This window comes from Sorex fumeus, unplaced genomic scaffold, assembly GCF_029834395.1.
Source record: "Sorex fumeus unplaced genomic scaffold, SorFum_2.1 ptg000009l, whole genome shotgun sequence".
In the NCBI taxonomy this organism is placed as follows: Eukaryota; Metazoa; Chordata; class Mammalia; order Eulipotyphla; family Soricidae; genus Sorex; species Sorex fumeus.
In genome coordinates this window covers 26,064,373-26,089,263 of record NW_026606066.1, presented here as the reverse complement: position 1 = coordinate 26,089,263, position 24,891 = coordinate 26,064,373, and the positions used below count along the sequence as shown (strand labels likewise).

The 24,891-nt window shown below is 41.8% G+C and overlaps 1 protein-coding gene across 4 annotated transcripts in view; it reads right to left on the bottom strand.

The window, feature by feature from the left end:
* MAP3K20 (mitogen-activated protein kinase kinase kinase 20) overlaps positions 1-24,891 on the bottom strand; it is a 187,925-nt gene that overhangs the window by 45,319 nt on the left and 117,715 nt on the right. For 3 of the 4 annotated variants that reach the window (XM_056110344.1, XM_056110345.1, XM_056110346.1), the window contains exons 10-11: positions 19,257-19,363; positions 10,046-10,181 (exon numbers count right to left, since the gene is read on the bottom strand). In XM_056110344.1, coding sequence (XP_055966319.1) covers positions 10,046-10,181; positions 19,257-19,363 — 243 coding nt within the window. Of the gene's footprint in view, positions 1-298; positions 5,743-10,045; positions 10,182-19,256; positions 19,364-24,891 lie in introns of those variants that run through there. The other variant, XM_056110347.1, reaches the window with a different exon arrangement.

Here is a 24,891-nt window from a genome sequence, read left to right as displayed (position 1 = left end):
GTGAAGATCTCCAAGGACACCGTGGCTTCCCATCTCCTGCATGTCTTCTGTACCTTGTTCACATGTTGGTGTATCTACTTAGGGTGAGTTCTAAACTGTTCTTTCTCTGGGGAATGATGAAAAAACATGACTCCACCTCATGATTGCCTCATTACTTTTCATGTTTCTTATTTACACTCCAGCTGGTGGAAAAGGCACACATATTCATGAACATGACTGTGACAATGACTTCTTCAAAGGATGTTGAGCACTCCCTCTAACAGAGATCTGAGATACACAGCCACACATAACAAAGGGATTTACTGTCAAAACGTTTATTGCAAAATGGAATCTTAAAACAAAGGAAAGCAAGAGTTCACATCAAAACGAAATGTCTGACACCAACCTGGATTTCTGAATACATTGTGGACTTTGTGCCGGAATATCAAATTCCAACTATGAAGTCAATAACTGAGTAGTCTTACCATACAGGAGTAAAATTTAATATTCCATATAAACATCATACATGGTTTGGCATAGGACTTTCTCAGATAACATTGCAATAGAGTAATTGAGAAAAGGATTTTGTTTTTAAAAAACAGTAAAGTGATAGTGCCATCTATTCAAAGCTCACACTCAAAGAATATAAATAGTTTCTATTATTTAGTACAAAACTTTTGAAAACAGTGCAAAAGCAGTAAGTGTGGTGCGTTGTTTCTGATGCTAAGAAGGTATACTATTCTGCACACAATATAATTAATGTATGTGCTTGAAATTCTAGTTTTAAAGTAAAGAATCACATGCCAGCAAGTTTCTCACAGGCAATTGAGTTCACACTAATCTGGACTCGAGGAAATGAGGTTAGTCCTGCAGGTTTCCTGGGAGTCACTCATTTTCCATCACAGAGATGCTGCGTCCAAAGCTATGTGGCTAGGCTACATGAACTGAACAGAGCAGATTCTTCTCTCTGGTAGTGTTTTAATTCTAAACAGGAAAACAATCTCACTCAAAAGTAGCTGAAGGTGCCTGATTATAGAAAAGATATGCTCTATGACATACATGTTGCACAGGGTGACTAGTTTCAAAAGGGTTATAAAGAAGTCTAAAGCATCCCAAAACAAAACACAACAACAACAACAACAAAAAAAAACCCTTAAACAATCAATAATTTGTTCAGAAGAAAAAGTTTTAAAATGATCTTGCATGACAATCTTATCACCCCCCATGAAAACTTAAAAGTAATATAGACTGTAGCATTAGTGAGAAGTCATTCTGGGGTCTAACAAGTCTTCCTTCTATCCCCTGATTCCCTGATCTTTGTGGGAAGCAAGTCTGAATAGTTCTCCTGGGGCCAGAGTCCAACAATTTTCTTTTTATTTTTGGGTCACACCCAGCAATGTTTAGAGGTTATTCCTGTCTTTGCATTTAGGAATTACTCCTGGTGGTGCTTAGGGGACCATATGGGATGCCGGGGATTGAACCCAGGTTGGCTGCATGCAAGGAAAACACCCTACCTGCTGTACTATCACTCCAGCCCTGAGTTCAACAAATCTTGAATAGCATGTGAAAGATCAGACTTGAAGCCAGCTCTGAACCTATCCAAGTCATTGCAGTCAAGTCTTCTATAAGCCCTCAACCTCTTGCCACTGGCTAGTTCCAGAATATGTTAAAATGTGATTTTGTAAAAATAAAAACAAAAAACTTAGAAAAGTTCCTTTTAATTTTGGGGGGTTTCGGGGCCATGCCTTATGTTACTCAGGGGTTACTCCTAGTTCTGCACTCAGGAATCACACCTGGTAGGCTCTGGAACCATATGAGATGCTGGGAATTGAACCGGGGTCAATCACATGCAAGGCAAGCACCTTACTTGCTGTACTATCTCTCCTGCCCTAGAAAAGGGTCCTTTTAAATCAGTAGGGTGACTGTGCAGAATTGTGACTCTCTCAGAGTGAGGCTTTTCTTTTTAACTTTTATGGGATTAGTGTAGCACCCTGGGACTTTGTCAAATAGTTTCACAAAGCTCCCACCTGAATTCTTATGGGGCGTGGGGGGAAGACACCATTTCCATGAGTGGAGGCTTGATATAACTGTCACACAAAAATTACCGACAAACTCCAAGTTCTGTAGTAGTTGTGATTTCTGGCCTTGAGAAATTTTATTTGAGATGTGTGTGTGTGGGGGGTGGCCTCTGAAATTCCCAGGATTAACAAGAGTCTGTGGGGAAAGGGACAAGGTCATTGGTATCTGGGGTGGAATTGTTTATGGGTGAGAATGTCCCTGGCATACAGGATATATTGTTGTAAAAACACACTTCCAGTTACAGGGAGAACCAAAAATATGCTATCAACTGACATCTCTGCTGCATTTGGAACTGCTCAAAGGGTGTCGTTTCAATTCTCAGTTTTTGAATATTTAGTTCTGTGTTTGACTTTTTATTTTAGAGACACATCCAGCAGGCTGACTCCTGGCTCAGCATTCAGAGAGTATTTCTGGTGGGGTTTGGGGGGACCCTATGGAGTGCTGGAGATTAAACCTGGTCAGCTGTGTGCAAGGCAAATATCTTACCCATTGTACTATCTCTCCAGTTCAACTTTCTTCTTTTCTCTTTTTTATTTTTTTAAATAAATCAGCATCTTTTGGTAAGTCAAGTAATTGAAAACAAATCTACCACCAGTTTGTTATTCTAAAAAATGATTCTGAAAAGAGACTCAGAAGTGACAAAATAAGCATCGTCATTAGAAATTTTACTTATGGACAGTAAACTCTGCTTTAAAACTAATAATACAAAATGAGTCCAAAGACTTCTAAATAACCTTCACAGACAGAGGTCACTTTAAAATTCTGTTTGGGGCTGGGGATGTGGTTCAGTTGTAGACCATAGACCTTGCAAGTTTAAGGCCCTTGGTATGATCCTCTACACAGCTTAACAGAAAAAGTTCTATTATGATTCAAATTTCAGTGACGTTCCAGTTCCTAAAAAAGATAATCTAGGCTCAAGTACAGAAACTTTTCCTCTTGAGCAATTTCTTTGCTTTTATTTACACACTAAAATTTTATGTATGATCATAATAACCTTACATGTAAGTTGAGAGAAATTGTCCTTTTCATTCCTGTTATGTTACATATTTATTGCTGATTTTTTCATAGAGGAAAGACAAGGTTTACCTTCTCTTGCTTTGTAGTGCTGAGGATGTATCCCAGGGCTTCACACAAGCAAAACACATGCTCTGCCACTGAGTCAACCAGCCTCAAACCCCTTCCAGATCTACCCTCTTAGGTAAAGCATACAGATTCTAAATTGAGACACAGAGATTCTCTTATCAGCAAGACCTTTTCCTGATCTCACTTGAAAAACCACAACATTCCCTCTGTGCCTTCCCCTTCTCCTGTGTCATTTCTTTGGCATGCACTTAGCCAATGTTTATGGCTATATGATACCTTTAGTTTATTCATGTCTATCTTCACTCACTAGCCTGCAAGCTCCCTGGGTGCACATATTTTTAACTAGCTGATCTGAAAATAGTACCTGGAACAAAGAGAGGCTTGATGAATATCTGTGGAAGGGAGGAGTTTTTCTGTGGTGGGAGTATGTACAAGAGACATTTAAAATTTTTTACTTTTCCTTTTTTGTTTGGGGAGGGGTTTTATACCTGCTGTGCTCAGACTTACCGGCTCTGCACTTAGAGATCATTCTTGGTGGAATTTGGGGGACCATTTGTGGTGCTGGGGATGGAACTTGGGTTGACTTTGTGCAAGGCAAGCTTCCTACCTGCTGTATTATTGCTCTGCCCCCTGAAAGAGGTTTTAAAACAGCTAAATATGAGGTAGCTGGGTCCCAGTACCCCAGAGCATCCTGGGAAGTCAAGAGTGGAGATTTCCCTTTGGGCTCCATGCCCAGAATTCTGCTGGGAGGCTCGGCTTGGCTCAGGAAGTTGTTGTCTCTAAGCGCAGATGTGCGGCCTCCCTATGTGTGCATGTTTGTCATCAGCCCTATGGTGTGGGGTGGTATGCACAGTTATGAAAGTGGCAACAGGGTGGGTTGAAGGGAACCTGTCTTCTGCAGGAACAGTTACTGACCTAGTCTGTGTGAATTTACTTAGAGGATACACATATGGTCTGCAAATACCTGAAACAAGCAAACCTAACCTGGCCTTACAGTGTTCAATGAACAACAGACTAAATCTGCTTATGAAGCTTACATTCTAAGAATGTTCTATCTTTCCTGAAAGTGACCCACTTTGAATTTCACCTGGTACCAGTCAACAAATATCATTTGATGCTTTTCTTTTGATAACCAAGAATATTCTGTAGGGTTTTGTTGGTAGAGAGAGTTTTAGGATTTAAATAATCTTTGACAAATATGTGGAACATCGGGAGACTCTCTGACTTGCCAGATATATTTCTCCCTAAGACTGGTGGGGCTGAGGCAGGGCTCAAAGACCAGTCTGGAAGGCTACTTTGACAGATAGCGGACCCTTAGGTCTGGACTTTGCCGACATAGTAGAGCTTTCTCTTTCTTTCACAATGTTTACTTCCCTCTTTAGAACGTCTCTCCGCACCTCTCTTCACACCCTTACTGCAACTGCAGCCCAGGCTCACAGCGACACCCTCTCCTGCTGGAAGGAGCCCTCGTAGACCACATTTTGCCCCATGCCAAGAATCAGCAGAGCCCTAGAGGAGAGCAGGTTCCTTGAAGCAGCATTCAGGGCTGGTCCTGAAATAAGAGCCCTCACCATCTGCTGCTGGCTTCACACATACTGCTGAGAATACCTTTCAGGTTTGACTTGGAGAGCTGGGCTGCGAAGCACTAAAAATTCCTGCCATTTAGGTATTTCTGAAGTATCTGTACTAAACTTCTTTCATCTCAAGTGTTTTGTTATTGGGTTTTGTTGTCACTATTAATTATTTTTGACAGTACAGTATATCCCCATAAAAGTACATTGTAAGAAAATCAAGCACCCAACAAGAATTAGGAGTTAAAAGGGCCTATATTCAAACTTAAGTTCTGTTAAGTATTTGAATAAACAAAATCAAATCAAAACTATGAAGTGCTCATTTTTTAAAAAACCAGGATGTCATTACTTTAAAAACACCATATATATATATAAATATAGAATCATAAATTTCTACAATCAGGCACCTTGTTTGCTGACTTATTAAATATACCATTTTTTCCTAAAAATTTCTTGCTATTTTTCTTTAAGCAAAAATAAATTGAAAGTAAAACAGATAGAGAAATGACTGTCATATAAATGTGATTTGCCTAAAAATACAGTGCTGCTTTTCTACCTCCTTACTGGCTTTTGTACAAACTGAGATAACAAGTTTCTTTTGTTTTCCCAAACATTGTAAATATCATTACTTTGCTTTCTGCTTTCACTCACTATTATTATCCACATCATTCTCCTCCTCACCGTCATCATCATCATCATCATCATCATCACCTTCTGACATGTCAAACTCACTGAACCCCAGGGCCATGTTGACCTTCTTCCCCCTTCTCTTAGATGTGGTTTTGGAAGAATTCTGCTTGGCTTGCATGTTTATCTGCATCCCAGAATGCAGCACAGCTCCTGCTTTGTTCAGTGAGAAGATATCCCCAAAGCCCATCAGCATCATGGCCTGCAGACTTGGGTTCATGCCATGGCCCTCCCCGTTACTTGCTGCTGTGATCTGACATGACATCTCTGCACTGTTTGATTCCTCTGTCTTAGATTCAAAGTAAGACTCCTCAGACATTCTTGCAGCAAGAGGCAAGACAAGCTATCACAAGGGAAGAGAGGACAGAAGCAAAAAGAGAAATTAGGACCAATTTAAACAAAGGAAACAGATACCACAATATTCGTGGGTACTGCACAGGAAGTTAATGATTAGTGAGATAAATGAATGTGGGGAATTATGTGAGCGGGTATTTAATGGCAGGCTTGGCCAATCAGCATATTTGCCAGAATTAACCAATGGCAATGTCAATCACAATCAAAAGTCTGCAAAGCATCACAGCAAGCCACATTTCAAATGGAAAGAAGTTGCAAGGTTTAAGTCTTGGTTTTGCTTAAAACAAAAGTTTTTAGAATTGCTCTTAATTTTTCTCATTTTTACTATTCTGCAGAAATCATATTAAAATTGATTTTCAATAAGATGAAATCATATTGAAAAAGAAACTAAGTTGAGATGAAATCTCAAGTAAAAATCAGGGAATCATGTACCAAACAAAAAAAGATGAGGGGCAACACAAAAACAGTTCATCAGTCAAAATGCTTCTAGGGAAATATGGCTCATCATCTTTTTAGCTGAATTAGTATCTGACTATAAACTAAAAATGTTTCAAGAGTTCACTTGTTTTCATCTATTTTTTATTACAGCCAGATAGGCTACAACATTAATTACGGAAAAATTCACTTGTGGACACATTTGTAGGTCTGTCTTCAACATTTAAGTTATTATCAAGTGCATCAGACCATTGGAAAAAAAGGGACTAGTATTAATTCAGATTGTCACCATTCTCTGTTTTCTTTCATGTAAAATTCCTGCTGCTAGCAAGTTTCCCCCACCCCTAGGAATTCTCCTCACTGAGGATTGAAGACATTTACTCTCTACTTCACAAAATTTTCTTGAAGAGTACCCCAATTTCCCTGAACTAAGGTCACATTTGTTTCAGAGGTAAAACTATTAGGATCTAAAAAACTGTTGCTGAGCTAGTAGAGGGCTCAAAGGGTTACATATATCATTACATATGCTTGGCATGCACAAGGTCTAATTTCATCCCTGGCACACGGCACCCTGAGTAGCCAGGTGAACTACCTCTGAAAAAATGTATTATTGCCTAGTATTAATTCTTTTCAGAAACCTGCAAAGTAATGTCAGATTTTTGATATGCAAACATAGAAACATTTGTGATGAACAATGTAGCTCGGGCTGGAGCGATAACACAGTGGTAGGGCGTTTGCCTTGTGAGCAGCGGGCCCGGCCGAGCCAGGTTCGGTTCTTCTGCCCCTCTCCGAGAGCCAGGCAAGCTACCGAGAGTATCTCGCCCACACGGCAAAGCCTGGCAAGCTACCCGTGACATATTCAATATGCCAAATACAGAAACAACAAGTCTCACGACGGAGACGTTACTGGGCCCGCTCGAGCAAATCGATGAATAACGGGAGGACCATGACCGTGAATGTAACTCAGGGCTTACATCTAGTCTGCGCTCAGGGATCACCCCTGGTAGACTCAGAGAACATATAGGCGTCTGGGGATTGAACTAGGGTTGGCCATTTGAGAGGGCAGTGCCCTGCCAGCTGTACTATATCTCTGTTTTGTAGGGTTGAATTTTTAAATATCTCACTTTACGAGGGAAAAACCTCCAAGTTGCTAGTGCAATAAAAATTTCCTGAAATTCTGCTACCAAATGCCAATTATGTGGATGAAAAAAAAATGCATTCGATTTCTTAACACTGAAAACAGGGTACTATTTTTCCTTACAAATTTCTGAGCTTCTCAAATTTGTTTCCCATTAGGAGATATACTTGAAAACTCTTTGTTGCTTATTTGTTTTATTATTATTTCATGGGGGCTTCCTCGCAGTACGTTATACTTTAAAGATCTTTCCAAAAGTCTCTCAAAGAAACTTCTATTTATTTACTTATTTGTTTAAGTATGTATTAAGTCCTCCCACGGAGTATTCAGCAAGCCCAACAGCATCATTGGTGCAGGGCTGAGGGATATGGTGCTGCTTGGACTCTGGATCGTACCAGGGATTACCTGGGACATGCTAGAGGTGCAGGAGTATCTCTAGGATATACCTAGTGATGCTGGTGCCAGGGATTGAGCCCAAGTCAGGTGTGTGTGCCAGGCATACACCTTAACCCCTGTATCTCACGGCCCTAACTTTTATTCTTAAAATAATTTTTCCCTCAAGCTAGAACAATAATGTAAAAATATTAAACACTGTATATAGATACAGAGAATTCATCATCCCACACTACAACTTTCTATAAATATGCTTACAAACTAGACTTTTATCATTAAGATGAGTCCACATACAGGAAATAAAACCTCCAACCATTTCTTCTGTAAGTTTATTTTCTTTCTCTCAGAACGCTCACTAGAGCTTTATAGTTGATTAGAAAAAAACTGATGTGAGGATGAAAGAAAACAGCTATGTATGAAATACCTGAGCCTAAACTTTCATTCCTTTAGAAATATCAGCACTCAGCAGTGAAGACATTAAAAGCAAGTGCTGTAAAAAATTAAAACTTGCCACATAAGATAAAAAAGAGGCAGAACGAAAATCTCATTGAGATGGTGCATTATTATGCTATCTATTGTCAGATGAGCTCACAGGGCATTTCTTTGCAGCAAGTTTTCTGCAGTTAAAACTCAAGCAACCAGACCGACAGTGCACACATGGTAGTTCATTATTCACTCCCCAACTTTGCCACTAGCAGTGCTACATGTGCAAATAGCTTGCAATTGCTTAGCAAACCAACGCTAATAAACCAAAGAAAGGTTCTAAAGCATACTCTAATTGGTAGTTTAAAGTCATTAATAGTTTTTTTTCTTACAATGCTACATCCAGAAAGAGTCAAGCCATGCAGCAGTTTATAGCTTAAGATTTTAAGGCACTTAAAAAAAAAAAAAGAAACAACCAGAAGTCCAACTCTCCAATTTGGGAAGACCTGTGAGGTGGACCTCAGCTCTGGGAGAAGCACAGCTCTCTCCTACAGTTCTCAGGGTGATACTTTTTGAGTCCGCTTATGGGTATCAATATAACCAGCACAGGAACCATCCCTCAACTTCCTTCTCGAGAGCCAAATTATTTTCACTGACCTTATAGATGGTGCTGTCTTTTAAATGTCTCCTGATAATTCTGTGTATGGCAACTGCATTCTTACTTTGGGATTCCCTGCACAGCCAAAGCTAATTTCGAAGAAGCTACACCTGATCATTAACATTTAACATTATCGGCTTTTCCCTTTTTGGAAATCAGGGTGCTTCCCACATAAATTGAAAATGAGGCAACCAATGTTTTTCTTTTGATTCTGGAAAATCCTTTGATTATTGGGCTTTGATTGTTTGGTGGAGATCAGGGCTTTGGAAAATAGAAAATAGAAAAGATGTTTGAAGATTACTTAATGAAGGACTCATAAGAATTTTTTTTTTGAATAACCACTTTAGTTACTATCAGAAATGAATTTGAATGTAAAACAAGTTTTTATTTGTCATTCTAAAGTAGACAAATATTGCCCATTAAATATTGCCCTTGGGTAAAAATTATGTCAATTTTGTAGTTACTTCCTAAAATGACAAATCATTTAAAATACAGAAGAATGCTGAAAGTTGATTAGATTTTAATATATCATTTTAATATATCATGTCAGCATGCACATTCAAAGTTAGTGTATAATGAAAAAAATCCTTAAAATGAGTTTTTAGATTCTTCTTATTACATAAGACTTGGGGGAAAAATCCCCAAGATAACTGCCTAGACGTAGTCTATACTGGAAGTTTCTCCAGAGAGATTCCTTTTTCTAACATTATTCTGACCCAGGATCACCACAAGTTGAGTAAGAAATTCTAATGTCTATTATCCACATGTTATGAGGGTGACTTGACTTTAGAAGGAAAACTTGGTTACATTCTGAACTATCTCCGAATTTTTCTAGTTCAGCTCACAGCTGCCTGGGTGTGACTGGGACGAATTACTGATGGGTTCTAAAGAGTTACTCAGCCACAAGTTTTATGCTCAGGGGACCTACTGGTGTCAAGTGTGCTGGATGCTATTTTTTGTAGTTCAAATACACCAACACACCGACAGAGTAACTGCTTAGGGAAAGTGCCTGTAACAGGATAAGCTCTTCTCTACATGCCTGGCGTACTGTTAATTGAAAGTAGACAGGGACATGACTGGAGGGAGCATCAGTGCGGGCCCTTTGGTGGGCAGGCAAGAGGCAGGAGTGAGGCAGGGGCAGCGCGAGGAAAGAGGAGTGTCGCCATGCGCCATGCGCCATGCTCAGCCCGGGCTCTAGGGTGCGGGGTGTGGGTGCGATGCACACTGTCCCCCCCAAGGGACACTCACCGGCGTATTGGACTGTTCTGTCAGCTTTTGCTCCCACATCTTCAGCCGCCGCTCTCGTTCTTTGAGCTCCTGCTCTTTGCAGCTGAGATCTCGTTCTAGTTTCTTCAGCCTCTCCAGGGTGGCTTCAATCTCACACCTGCGCAGGGACAATCAGATAAAGTCTCCGGTTGGCTTGGGAGATGTGAGACGTGGGTGACGGGGCCTGACAGGGTGCTGACCACCCACTGCCTTGGGTTTACAGACCAGGTGGCAGTGTGCTCCCAGATAAGAAAACCTTCTTCCAAGTGAATAAGGGCATGGAGGAGCCTCCATGTTTGGGTGGACCCAAGCTATGGGCTGAGTGGTCTGGCTTTGCTGTTTATCAAATGCCTCCATTCTTCCAGCTCTTCACAGTTTACAGAGCTCAATTACACATAACCTTGTTTTGTTCTCATGAGGCCCCTTGGATTCATCACATACACATGGAGGAAAAACATCTCTGGGTTAGGTGAACAGTAAGTAGCACAGTAGAAACTCTCATTAGCCTATTTCCTGGGCTGAGTGACTCAAGCAACAGATGGATAACCCTGACTCAGTTTCCTCAGCTGTAAAAGAAAGTGGTTAGATCATATCAGGTTTCCCCAGCTTGCCCGGTCTTAAAAATATAACAAGAATCTCAACACTACTCTAAACACGTGACGTGAACTATAATAATTGGATCACTGTCACTGTCCTCCCATTGTTCATCGATTTGCTCGAGCAGGCCCAGTAACGTCTCAATTGTGACAATTGTTACTGTGTTTGGCATATCGAATACATCATGGGTAGCTTGCCAGGCTTTGCCGAATGGGCGAGATACTCTTGGTAACTTGCCAGGCTCTCCAAGAGGGGCGGAGGAATTGAACTCGAGTCGGCCATGTTGGCCGCTTGCAAGGTAAACGCCCTACCCGCTGCACTACTGCTCCAGCCCAATAATTGGATAAAAATCTTTATATAGTTGGGGAAAAAAGAACAATGCTGAGAGAGAGGAGAGAGGAGAGAGAGAGAGACAGAGACCATCCAGTGGTCTACTGAGCAAGGCTGAGAGTGAACCCTGAGCACAGAACCAACAGTACCCTCTGAACACTGCCAGATGTAGCACAAAGACCAGAAAAAAACAACAACAAACAACCCAATGACAACAACAACAAAAAAACCAATCCAGTGAGATCCTTCCTTAAGCACTCATAATTCACCAAGATTGGGTAGAGTCCAGGAATTTAAAGTATTAAAAAAAAAAAGACATGATTTGTACATTCAGGCAAATATGTATGGGGAAGCCTGGCTCCGTTCATGAAGGTCCTTTGATTCTTTCACAACAAACTGTCAGCCTCAGTCCCTGTGGGCCAACCCCATTTACCACCTGGAACAAAATGTAGTCCCAGAACCCACCCTCCCATGGAAAGGGAAACACATCAGTCTCCTTCAGGCTGCCACCAAGCTCCTGTCTAGATCATTGATGCCCTGAGCATGGGAGCTCTACCCTTGACTTTCTGAAGACTTGTGAGAAAAATATTTGTAATAAGAGAATGATGAGGAATGAGAGGAAAGAGAAAATGGAAGGAAAATGGATGAAGAAGAGAGGGAGAGGAAGGGAGGGAAAGAGAGAGACAGAGACAGAAAGACAGAGAGAGACAGAGAGACAACATGACAGGGAGAGAGAGGAGAGAGGAAGGGGAGAAGACAAACAATGGGGAAGGGAGGTTGGAAAGACCACCCAGAGAGAAGGAAGCAGGGCCAAGAAGGGCTGAGACTAGGGGGTGCTATGAGGAGGAGGTATCCAGAGCTACCCACAGCTGTTTTTGTTGTCATGGAGACAAAGGCTGTAGGAACGTCTGCCTAATCCTAGCTTAGTCCAAGTTTAGGCTATGGGAAGGAGCTCCTGGATCTAATTTCATGAAGTGCCTTAACTGAAAACTTGCCATCTATTTCCTGGGAGAGTCAGCCAGGTGATTCCAGTGCCCTTACAGAATCAAATGCATGAAAACAGAAATGTTCTATGTATTCATTGTCAAAGACTAACCCAGGGAGCAGCTATGGAGCTGGGTATGGATTTGAACTCTGTGCTTTGCTTTCTGCTCATGTGATAAATAGCTCAATGCAAGCAAGAGGAAGAAGCAGCAGAGGTGTCAAAGAATCTGCTGTTCAAACTACCCCTGTAGGGGTGCATTGGAATCAGGGTAAGTCATGGGAGAACATCTAGAGAAATTCACAGACTCAGCCACCTTGCAGAATTATGGCTACATCATAAACCCAAAAGCACCCTTGATACTTTCAGCAACAATTATGCCCGTGAATAAGTCTGTTTTCAATTTTCACATCATGGATTGAAGGGGAGTAGGGTTATCACTAGAGAATATCTCAGGCTAAACACTGGGATCAAAAAAGAATGAAAAATTTGCCCTCAGAGAATGAGAGGGTGCAGAGAGGAGGCGGGAGAGCTGGCAAGAGTGCTGAGGTCTTGACTCTCCTGTCCAGGTGCCCAGCTCACGGGCACATGTTCTGATCGGGTAAAACCTCACTTGTCATTTTAAGCCACAGCTTCATCTCAAGTTCTATCTCTGGGAGCCACTGTGATACATACGGAGCCCTTCTGCAAAAACAGTTCAAGAGCAAAATGAAACGCTGGTGGAGGGATGGGTGTTGGAATACTGTATGATGGAAATCCAATAATGAATAGCTTTAAAAAAATTTTTTTTTAAAAAAGAGCAGAATGAAAATCTTGACACAGAAGCTGAGCCTAGAAAAGAAGCTCCATTTCACTGTCTTTTTAGGCCCCACTTCCCTACACTGTACCCCCCCTCCCCCCACACACACCAAGTCTGACAGCAGGTTATAAGTTATAGGTTAGGAGCAGTATAATCCTTACTCTGTATCTACTGATGCATTATAGACTCCTTTTATTCTAAAAGTATAGGGTTGTAGTTGATATGGGATTTTACCTCCAGAAACCAATTCCAATGAAGGTAGATTTCAACTAGCATCAACTTTTTATATACTGAAAAAATGGCAATGAAAGAGCTGGAGAGATAGTACAGCAGGTGAGGCACTTGCCTGGTATGTGGCTGACTTTGGATTGATCCCTTGCACAGCATATGATCCTCTGAGCACTCCAGAAGTGATCACTGAACACAAAGTCAGGAGTAAGCCCTGAGCACCACCAGGTGCAGCCCCAAATCCAAACAAAACTCAATTCTATTATATATATGTGTATATATATATATATATATATATACATATATATGTATATAATGTGAGGCTGGAGTGATAGCACAGCGGGTAGGGCGTTTGCCTTGCATGCCGCTGACATGGCCGACCCGAGTTCGATTCCTCCACCCCTCTCAGAGACCCTGGTAAGCTACGAAGAGTATCTCGCCCACAGGGCAAAGCCTGGCAAGCTACCCGTGATGTATTCAATATGCCAAACACAGTAACAAGTCTCACAATGTTACTGGGCCTGCTTGAGCAAATTGATGAACAACGGAAGGACAGTGACAGTGATATAAAATGTGATAAATATAGAATATGTAAAGGTAGGAGTAAATGATTGGTGCCAACACCCATACTACAAAAGACTTCGTTTTTTTTTTTTTAATTTCTGTTTTAAGAAGGCCTTGGGAAGAAAAACAATCCACAAAATGTTTGGCCAGGGCAGATCTTCATGCTCCATCATAGAGCCACAGAGCTTACTCGGTGCACATATCACAAGTCTGGAGGCCCTCAAATGGGGTCAGTACAATAGACAACACAAGCCCTCGGCAGACACACTTTCTGTCCATCACTGCCACAACTGCATATCTATCAACAGGAGGAGAAGCAGGCGCAGAGCGTGAGGAATGGGAATATGTCTTAACATGAGATTTCTTTCTGATCATTTATCAGCTCATAGGAAAGAACACCGTTTATGTGGTTTTTAATAACTTCTTTTGAAAGAGAATTTCTAGACTAACGATCACATCTTCGAAAATTAGATGTTCCGGCTGTGTGTGTGTGTGTGTGTGTGTGTGTGTGTGTTAAAAGGAAGCTTCACCAGACACATCACAGCATGGCTGAAGTCTGACTTCACTGTGGCTCCACGTTTCGGACCCAAGTCATCTGGCGTCAGACACCAGTCAAAAGCTGGGAAGGGTCTTCTGAACATGCCATCCTTGAAACCACTGGGATTCTCTGCTTCTCTAGGAACACTAAGTCCCACAGTTGTTTTTCCCGAATCATAACCTAAAAATGCCCAGGCCCTATAGAATTTCTCTTCACTGAAAAAGAGTTTAGTCAAATGAACAGTGCTTGACACTGAGTGGATGGGCATGGCATTGATCATGAGTCCATCGCAAGGTATGTGTGCCACTGAAGGCTGGTAAGAGCAGCCTCTGGGTCTGCTGGGATCCATTCTGTCTCACTTGGTCTTGGTCCCTGGGAGGACTGAACCAGCCTCAGCATCAGTGTTTGCAATCTGTGTTATGTTCGGGTTGCCATGTGGATTAAGGAAGGAAGAGAAGAAGGAAGGAAAGAAGGAAGGGAGGAAGGGAGGAAGGAAGGAAGGAAGGAAGGAAGGAAGGAAGGAAGGAAGGAAGGAAGGAAAAGAGAGAGAATGGAAGGAAAGAAAAAGGAAAGAAGTCCAAAAAAAGTATAAGTAGCATCTGGTAAGAATAAATGACAACTGTGTTTACTGTTATTCTTATTCTTATTCCCCATCTTTTTAACCAATTGCCAGGTTCAAACAGCTCTGCTGCTTCTCCAAACTGTAGTTAAATAGTTCAGGAAAGTTATATATTGTTTCTCCAGCTTCTCTCTAGAGCCAATGAGAATGCACCCTAAGTCACTGGATACCTTTTACTTATAAAATATCAATTAATTTTCCCCTCATCTTTATATCTGTAAGCATTATAGCTACTTAATAATTCAGCTAATAAATGTTATTGAAAAGTATAAAATAAAGATTAAAAAATAGAAAACTATAATTTCATGACATTGAACTTTTGAGACTTTTCTCTGTGTACATATATACATGTTAAATATGTATATTTAATTTATTAAAATTGGAGCACATTTAAACACATTGGATTGTAAACTTAATTTTTAAACTATTTTTCAGATCTCGATTAACAAGAATGATTCTATACCATTACATGTAAGGAGATACAGTCACGGGGCTGGAGCAATAGCACAGCGGGTAGGGCGTTTGCCTTGAATGCGGCCCACCGGGGTTCAATTCCCAGCATCCCATATGGTCCCCTGAGCACCACTGGGAGTGATTCCTGAGTGCAAAGTCAGGAGTAATCCTTTAGCATCACCGGGTGTGACCCAAAAAAGTAAAAAAAGTAAAAATAAAAAAGAAGATACAGTCATTTAAAAAACTATTCACCTTTTTTTAAGCCAGTTTTTTTCCCACAATTCTAAATAATGCTTTAGAATTCCACAATTCTAAATAAAGTAATAAACAAGTGGTCATACATTACTTCACTAATGCTGTAATAAAGAAGCGGTCATACATTACTTCACCAATAAAAGGGAACTCGTAGTGTTGTCTGATCTATACTGTTACATTAAAGGGTTTCCCCCCCATCAGCAGTGTATGACAACATTATTACCATTGGACATTTTAATAACATAAATGTTATCATTACAGTAAAACTTAATTCTGTTCTTGTAGAAAATGTTTTTTCATACCTTTAAGTCTAATTATCTGGTGTTTTGGGTGTCAAAGATGGCAGTACCCAGGTGCTCAGGGATCATTCCTGGTGGGCTCAGGGAACCGTATCTGGTGTTGGGGATACAGCTTGGGATGGTCAGGCGTAAGGCAAACACCCTGTACTATTTTTCCCACTCCAGTTTCTACATTTTTATAATGAAACAGCCTTTTTTTTAAAAAAGAAAATTCAATGTCATGCTTTAAAATATTATTTGCTAATTCAAGGATATTAAGAGTAGTATTAAAATCCTACTGTCTTTTAGTTAGCAGACTAAACTGAATTTCCTCAGGAAATCTTTTTATTCTACATTCTCAGACTTAGATTTGATGTCATGGCTATTTACTCTCAGACAGTGTTCTCAGCCAGAACATTAGTCAAAATAGCAGTAAAATGGTGACTTGTATGTTTATGCCTAATCTGCAGGATACTTCGGGTGTGTATCGCCACATCCTGAAGCCCATCGAGAGCAGGTCACCCAGCAGAAGGTCAGTGAACATCTGAAGGAGAGGAGGAAAGAAGCACAATGTACCATGGCAAACCAATGACCTCACATGGCCTTATTCTCGTGTAATATTATAGAGACCTGTTTTTTTTGGTGGGTTAACCAAAAACCAGGTTTTGTGTGATTCTGCTTTTGTTGTGGGGGCCATGATGGCCTCGCAATGCTCAGGAGTACTCCCAGGGCAGTACTGGGGGGTCATTCCCAGTGGTGCTCAGAGGATCATTTGGTGTGGGGGTTGAACCTAGAGCTCCCACAAACAAAGCACACCTTCCAGCCCCTTGAGCCAATGCCCTGTCCTCTTACTGTGTCTTTCTATCATTACTCCCATGGTCTTTCCTTCCCCCAGCATTGATTGAGCAACTGCCGTGTTCCAGACATGACCTATGTTCAAGACACTGTGCCGTAGACAGTGCTGAACAAAGAGATTAACTGAACTTTTTCTGGGAGGGATCACACTGATACAGCAGGAGCTGAAGTGTGGAGCACCAGGTCACTTTAAATCTCTGCCTGTGGAACAGGTAGTCAATCAGAACGTAGAGTTGGATAGTGAGGAGTGGGTGGGTGGGGGGAAGCCCCCAGTTTCAACTTTCCTCTCTCTCTCTCTCTCTCTCTCTCTCTCTCTCTCTCTCTCTCTCCCTCTCCCTCTCTGTCTCTGTCTGCAGCACTCTCTGGACTCACCCCTCTCAGGTAGGGCTGTGCACCCCGTAAACATGGCCCAAATAGGGGCAGAATACAGGGCATGGGAGTCTCATTCACGCATGTGGCCATGGCTGGAGACTAGGAAAGACAGGAACAGAACAATAGGAACTGCTGGAGTGCAGTTAGGAGCCCAGCGACAGGTACAGGGCAAAGGGATCTCAGCCACACACGCTTGACCATACACAGGATAGCACACATGGGATAGAGAGAGTGGAGCAGGGACAAGAGAGGGAAATGGTTCTCAGGATGGAGCAGCATGGGTCAGAACCTTGCTGTCGTTCATGGGAGGCGAGTAGTATGGGACAGGATTGGTGATGTCATTCATGGAAAAAACGGAGAGACCTGGACTTCTGGAGAGGGACCTGGACCTATCTACCTTTATCTGAACAATAAATTCTAACTTTTTTTGGAGGGGTCACACTTGGCGATGTGCAGGGATTACTCCTGGCTCTGCACTCAGGAACTACCCTTGGTGGTGCTCAGGGGACTATATAGGATGCTGGGAATCGAACCTGGGTCGGACACATGCAAGGCAAATGCCCTACATGCTGTGCTATTGTTCCAGCCCCAAATTCTAACTTTTTATCTACCAAGTTTTGTATGCAAATCTTACACAATCCTCAAGAACCTACCAGTGGAGAAAAATCTGCTTTTGCTTTGACAATACCTGGTGGTGCTCAGGGCTTACTTCTGGTTCTGTGCTCAGTGATCAACCCCGGTGATGCTCAGGGGTTAGATCCTGGGGATCAAATGGATTTGACCATGTGCAAAGCAGCTGCCTTAACCCCTGCAGTCTTGAGTCAGATTATGTGACCTTCCTACGTGCTAGCCAGCGAGTTCCCACCAGAGGAGAAGCTGCAGAATGATTTATTAATTCTGAGAGCATCCGTGCCTAGCAGGGAGAAGGAGATGTCCTCTGATCACAAAGAGGGGAACCTCATCCTCATCCAGTCTGGAGTTAGGAAACACTTTCCTAGAGACATCTTATCACTTCTGCCTTCTAAATGACAGTGGGAACTAAGTGTGATGTCAGGGGTGTGTGCTGTTGAAACAGCAATGTTTGCGTGTTTGGGGGCCACACCCAGCAGAGTTCAGGGGCCACTCCCAGCTCTGTGCAGGGCTGGCTTCCCAGAGCACTCAGGGGAGCATGTGGTGCAGTCAGCCCAGTGAGCTGTCTCCTCAGCCACAGCAGCACAGAAGACCCTGCATTTGAATCTGAATGAAGAAGAAATGCATGTGTGGAGGGGGCAGAACCTTGGATGCTCAATCAATGCTAAGAAGAGGAGGCAGGGGATCTCACGGAGTAAAGCGAACCCCTAAGGATTTTAAAGCGGAGTGATATGATTAGCTGGGCATTGTAGGAAACAATATATTATTTGTGTGTCTTCATGTGCTAATTATTTTAGCCCCGGAACAAAGTCCCTCATACCTGGACTAGAGCAGACGCCCTTCCTTTTGTATTCTAGAGTTAAAAACTAATTTAACTCACTAGCCCGGCACAGATATTTTATAAGAATAAAAAGAAATAAAGGTCATCATAAACCATCAAACAGGGAGTCCAAAGAACTGGCTCCTAACCCCGGCAAACACCATCACTGTCACACGCATGTAGTGTTCACTTGGCATCAGCAGGTGGCGTAAGGCGTCACGTTACCACCCGGGCTCCCCAGAGCAGAGGTAAGTGACATCTCCGCTGAGTCAGGGAGAGATCATGTCAGCCACCAAACACGCTATTTATATAAGTGCATCAGGTGACCTGGCTCAAATGTCTTATCTGCACTTACTTCTTCCACTTACACAATAACGGTCTCTCGTTACTAAGTTTGTTTTACCCCCTGACAACACTGAACAGAACTCAGAACATGCAACGTTTTCTTTCAAAAGTGCTTTTTATGGTCCTGCTACCTCTTGGCTAACGGACATGGTGCTCTGCAAGTTTCTCAGCAAACGGTACTTTTATTTCTCACTGGAACAAAGCCAACCCTTCCAGCAGAGAATGTACACACAGAAATGTCTGGTCACTGTCTTTTGTCTCAGAAGATGGGATCTCAATCTCTTTCCCCAAATACTTAAGACGTGTGATAAGATCATGAGCTGAGAGGAACATTCTTCTTGGCTTATAATATGAAACAGAGTGCTCAGCATCTGCCACCTCCACTCCCATCTCTAAAACACAAATGAACTGAATGCCAAGTCCGAGGTGTTGCTTAGAAGCCGGGCCTGCCTCTCAGCTTTCTGGTTCTCATGGAAGCTGGTCTCAGGTCTGGAAGCAGGAGGCTATCCCTGGCCGGGGCTCACCTACCTCCACTCGGCCTTGTTGTGCAGGAATGAGTTACACTGGTCAGGAAGGTTAGTGTCGTTCGACATGGACTCCAGAATGGAAATGATCTGCTTGAAAGATGGCCGCTTCTGAAGAGAAATCATTTGGTGGGGTTTAAAACAGAACTTGAAGAGAACATCCACAAGCATGGTCGTAATCTCAACTCACAATAATGAAAGAAGATAGGGGGAATGCCCTGACTTAGTGGTTTTACTACTCTGGTATAGGAAACCAAACTCTCTATTTTCAATCAATTGGAGCGATAGCACAGCCGGTAGGGTATTTGCCTTGCACGTGGCCAACCCAGGTTAGATTCCTCCACCCCTCTTGGAGAGCCTGGCAAGCTACTGAGAGTATCCCACCCGCACAGCAGAGCCTGGCAAGCTCCCCATGGCGTATTCGACATACCAAAAATAGTAACAGTAAGTCTCACAATGGAGATGTTACTGGTGCCCGCTTGAGCATATTGATGAACAACGGGAGAACAGTGCTACAGTGCTATTTGAAAAAAATAGACTCTGAAGTCACTTTGCTATCACCAAGGTCTGAGAGTGGAATAATTAGTTTTTCTTTAAAAAATTCTCCTTTTTGCATACAATTAAAGACTCTCCTAACAAGGAAAAAGTCAAATTCTTTTAAAAATTCTATGTGATCAAACAAATATAGTAAGCAGAACACGGCAGAGTCTGGTAATAGGTATAAGCATCCACTATAAAAGGTAAAGGTAAAGGTAAAGGCCCTCCCGTTGATCGTCGATTTGCTCGAGCGGGCCCAGTAACGTCTCCATTGGAGACTTTGTTGTTACTGTGTCTGGCATATCGAATACTCTCGGTAGCTTGCCGGGCTCTCCGAGAGGGGCAGAGGAATCGAACTCGGGTCGGCCATGTTGGCCGCTTGTAAGGCGAACGCCCTACCCGCTGTGCTATCGCTCCAGCCCTATAAAATTATTTAAAATTTTTTTACACTTGAAACATTTTATAATAAAATATTGGGGGAAATATATTAATTCATTTCTCACTCAGAAGTAATGAACTTTCCTAAACAAATGGTCAGGGGAAAACTTCCCCAATTTTATTTATTATTTAAAAATTTTTTAATTTCTTTTTTTCTATTTATTGGGCGATACCAGGAAGAACACAGTGCTTACTCCTAGCTCTGTGCTCAGGAATCACTCCTGGCAGTGCTTGGGGGACCAATAAAGGGAAGCTGAGGATCCAGCCCAGGGCGGCTGTATGCAAGGCAAGCATCCTCCCTGCTGTCCTGTCACTCTGGATCTAATAATCCCCCAATTTTACAGCTGCTCTAATCGTACTGTTCCCAGTGCCCATTCCACAGCTTCACTAGCATTGGAGCTGGGACCCTGTCAGGGAGTGGGGACCAGAAACTGAGCAAGCAGGGCTGAGGCCTATTTCCTTCACAGTACCAACACAGGGTTTTCTCTTTCGGCTCTCTCTAAGGTTGAGACAAAAGGTTAAGACAAAAACAGAGAAAGATAATAAAAGCAGGATGCACATTCTCTCTTGATCATGCCTCATAATTACACCATTTCTGAACAAATTACGGTTGCAGCAATTAAAACATGCATTTTAATTTAGGAGCACAAAAACAAGACAGAACAATGCTGAGGTGGCTAGCTTTCAAGATGTCAGTGCTTTCCACATTAAGAAAGACTCCCCCCCATCCCTCCAAGCCCCCATTTCTCAGGCATGTAAAGCTGGGATACTTATACTGAGTTCTTTCATTATTGTATTCTTTTAAGGGCTCGTGCCTGCACGCACGCATGCGTGCGTGCGTGTGTGGTGTGTGTGTGTGTGTGTGTGTGTGTGTGTGTGTGTTTATGTTTTAAGAAAAGACATATGGGGGTTGGAAAGTTGGTATAAGGGTTAATGTAGCTCTCTTGCACGCTACTGTGGGCCCTGGTTTGATCCCTGGTTCCACCTTATGGTTCCCTGGTGGGAACCATATTGGGAATCAGGAGTGATTCCCAAGGAGCCTGGTGTTGTCCACTGCCCTCCCCACCCCTCTGCCCTTCCAACAAAAAGACAGAAGAGGATATAGGTAGCTAACTGTCACTGATTAACCCTATTAATAAGCACAGAGAAAAGGCCTTAAATAGGAATTTTGGAAAATATTCTATTTTTTTTGAAATTTCAAATATTTGAAAAATATTCAAAATAGAATATTGTTCAAAATTCTATCTTTTTTTTGACTTTGTTCCCATTTAATTTCTCTCAGGGGTCAGGGTGGGAAAGGAAGAAAATGTTTCAATTGCTCAAGGACTAATTATGCAATAAAAAAGCTGGAAGAGCTAATGAATTTTTAACGAATCATATTTCCCCCTACAGTTAATCATTTTTGAAATAAAGTGAAACTTTAGCAAAGGGATAATAAACATTCCTAGAATGTTAACTAATATTTTAATTAAAATCTTTTTATAAAAAATTTAATTAACACCTTGACTTTATTAAAAATTGAAATTAACACCTTAATTTTATAGTTCGGATATGCTCTGAAGGGCTGGAAGATAGCTCAAAGGATGAGTGTACATGGGTTGCATGCAGGAGACCTCGGTTTGAGCCCTGGCACAGGATGCTGACCCTACCCCCTACTGCCACCTGAGCACTGCTGGGAATAGCCCTACTGGGTGTGGTCCAAAACCAAACACAAAACAAAAATAACTACAACAGCAATAGAATATGCTCTGACAGGGAAATTATGAAAGTGATTTCCATAATTTAAGTTCTTTAAATTTAAAGTTTAAAGTTCTTAAGTCAGGAGGATGACTTAAAGGCTGGAGCACATGCTTTGCACACAGAAGGGTCAGGTTTGATTCCTGGTACTGCATGGTCCTCCTATCACCATCAGCAACAGTCATCAGCACCAAGTTGGGAGTAGCCCCTGAATATCACTGGGTGTGATTCCAAAACAAAAACTTTTTTTTTTGAAAAGCAACAATAGTGTAGAATTTTGTGGAAATTATATTTTATGTTTCCATATTTTTGTTTGTGTGGGGGCTAAACCCTGTGATGCTCAGGGTTTATTCCTGGTTCTGCACTCAGGAATACTCCTGGTAGTGTATGAGGGACCATATGGATGCCAGTGCTGCAAGGCAAGCTCCTTCCCTGCTGTACTATCACACCAGCCCTATATTTTATAAGTATTCAGGTAATAGTACACATCATTTGGTCTAGGCTTTTATGTAAGTTCCTCTGGAAGAACTTAACTTTCTTTTAGGTATCATAAAGAATTTGCTTACTTTAAAAGTCCCGGCAAGTATCCACACATATTCTTCATTATCTTCACTTTATAGGAAAGGAACTAAGTCTAAGAAAGTATAAATGCCCGCTATCACAGATGACCAGTGACAGAAACTATAGGCCTGGTCCTTAAAGCCTTCAGAAGATTTTATCCATGAGGGAAGATGGATTAAGTGTTACTTCCTATCACATTCTTGGCTATTAATGATTCATTTTTCTTCACTCAGAACTATCATTTTAGAATTTGAGCCAATATACAACTTTTACTTCTGTCATTATATGTTCTGAGAACTTGGTGTAAACCATTAGAATAGTATGATGTTACCTAAGACCAACTTTCTTGATTGCAAAAGAACATCTAACCTGTCATACGCTGAATATTTTCACCTTTGTGCTAATCACTGTCACTATCCTCCCGTTGTTCATTGATTTGCTCGAGCAGGCCCAGTAACATTGTGAGATTTCTTGTTACTGTGTTTGGCATATTGAATACATCATGAGGAGCTTGCCAGGCTTTGCCGTGAGGTCGAGATACTCTCGGTAGCTTGCTGGGCTCTCCAAGAGGGGCAGAGGAATCGAACTTGGTTCGGCCATGTTGGCTGCGTGCTAATACTGTAAAATCTAAAAACTGAAAACAAAAACTTTCTATTGTATAACTTTTGATTTCTTTTGTGGAAAGAAGACACTCACTTAGAGTTGACTTGCTGTATACTTCTGGCCAGAGGACCATGATGTGTCTCTCAGGCAATGACGTTTTGTCAACAACAAATTTGATATTGACTAACATTAGTAATGGTGCTATGAGGAAACACACATAAAGATTAACCCCTTTTCCTCACAGAGACTGCATCCAATCAGGACAAAAAGGTAAAGGCCCTCCCGTTGATCATCGATTTGCTCGAGCGGGCCCAGTAACGTCTCCATTGGAGACTTTGTTGTTACTGTGTCTGGCATATCGAATACTCTCGGTAGCTTGCCGGGCTCTCCGAGAGGGGCGGAGGAATCGAACTCGGGTCGGCCATAGTTGGCCGCTTGTAAGGCGAACGCCCTTAAAAAACCAAACAAGGGGCCCGGAGCGATAGCATAGTGGGTAGGGCGTTTGCCTCGCACGCGACCTACCTGGGTTCGATCCCCGGCACCCCATATGGTTCCCCAAGCACTGTCAGGAGTAATTCCTGAGTGCAGATCTAGGTGTCACCCCCTGAGCATTGCTGGGTGTGACCCAAAAAGCAAAAGCAAAAACAAAAGCAAAAACAGAAACAACCCTCAAGTGAGCTAAGTCTCTGTACTGGCAGGAACAGAATAAGCAGGGGAGGCGTGGGGATGAAGTCCCAGGGGATGAAAGGAAAGAAGGAAGAACATTTCAGGGTAGAGGAGTGAGAGGTGGGCAGAGAGGAGATAAGTGGGGAGACTGACTGTGTGGCCCACAGCAGGGCAAATAAACCAGATTCAAGAAACATGTACAAGAATAATATGTTGTGACTTCATAAAATAAAAATCAATCTTAAATTTTCTTTATACTTCACAAGGCTAGGGCACAAGATTCCTTTGATCCCAATGAAGGGTCAGCTTATGTGCTAATGATAAAGCTACTTCAACTCTGGGCCTAATATGTTCGGTATTTAGACTATCATTTAATTAACGTCCCATCAATGCATAGTCTTAGAATTTTAATTAATGTAGTGCAGTTTCTGATTAAGAAATTCAAAACCTGCTTTGCATACAGAAACATAATTACAATTATACAGAGAGGTAGTTGCACTATTTAACTCAATGCAAATAATTTCAAGTAAATTTCTACTTAAGTATCAGAGAGTAAAAAAAAAGTGTCCAAATACTGTCTGCCACAAAGGACATCTACTTGATAAAAAAATATGGAAAGGATAGTGAGCTACCCAGAGCTACCCCCCAAGTCCCCCAATCCCTGAACTAGGGATCAAACCCAGATCTCATGCATACAAGGCATGTGCTTTGCCACCGAGTCACATCCTGCCCCTGAAATACTGTTTTAACAGTATAAAATTTTTTAAATTTCAGGAGTAAGCTAGTTTACAGTTTCTACTGGGTTTAATTTTCAAAGAGCAGGCATTTTTTCTCAATGCTAAAAAAACCCTCCATATTCTGCAACATGACACATTAAGACAATAGAGGCCTACACAGGGGCAGGGCAGACAATTCAAAACCTAAGCAGCTTTGTCACGAAACCCTAATAAAAACAAAACCAAGCTTACATAAAACCATTTTAAACATATGATAAATTTTTTCCAAAAAATTCAATATTAAGTATATTTAGAACTTTACATTAAAAGATGATGAAGGTTGGGGCAGGAGCAATAGTATAGCAGGTAGGGCATTTGCTT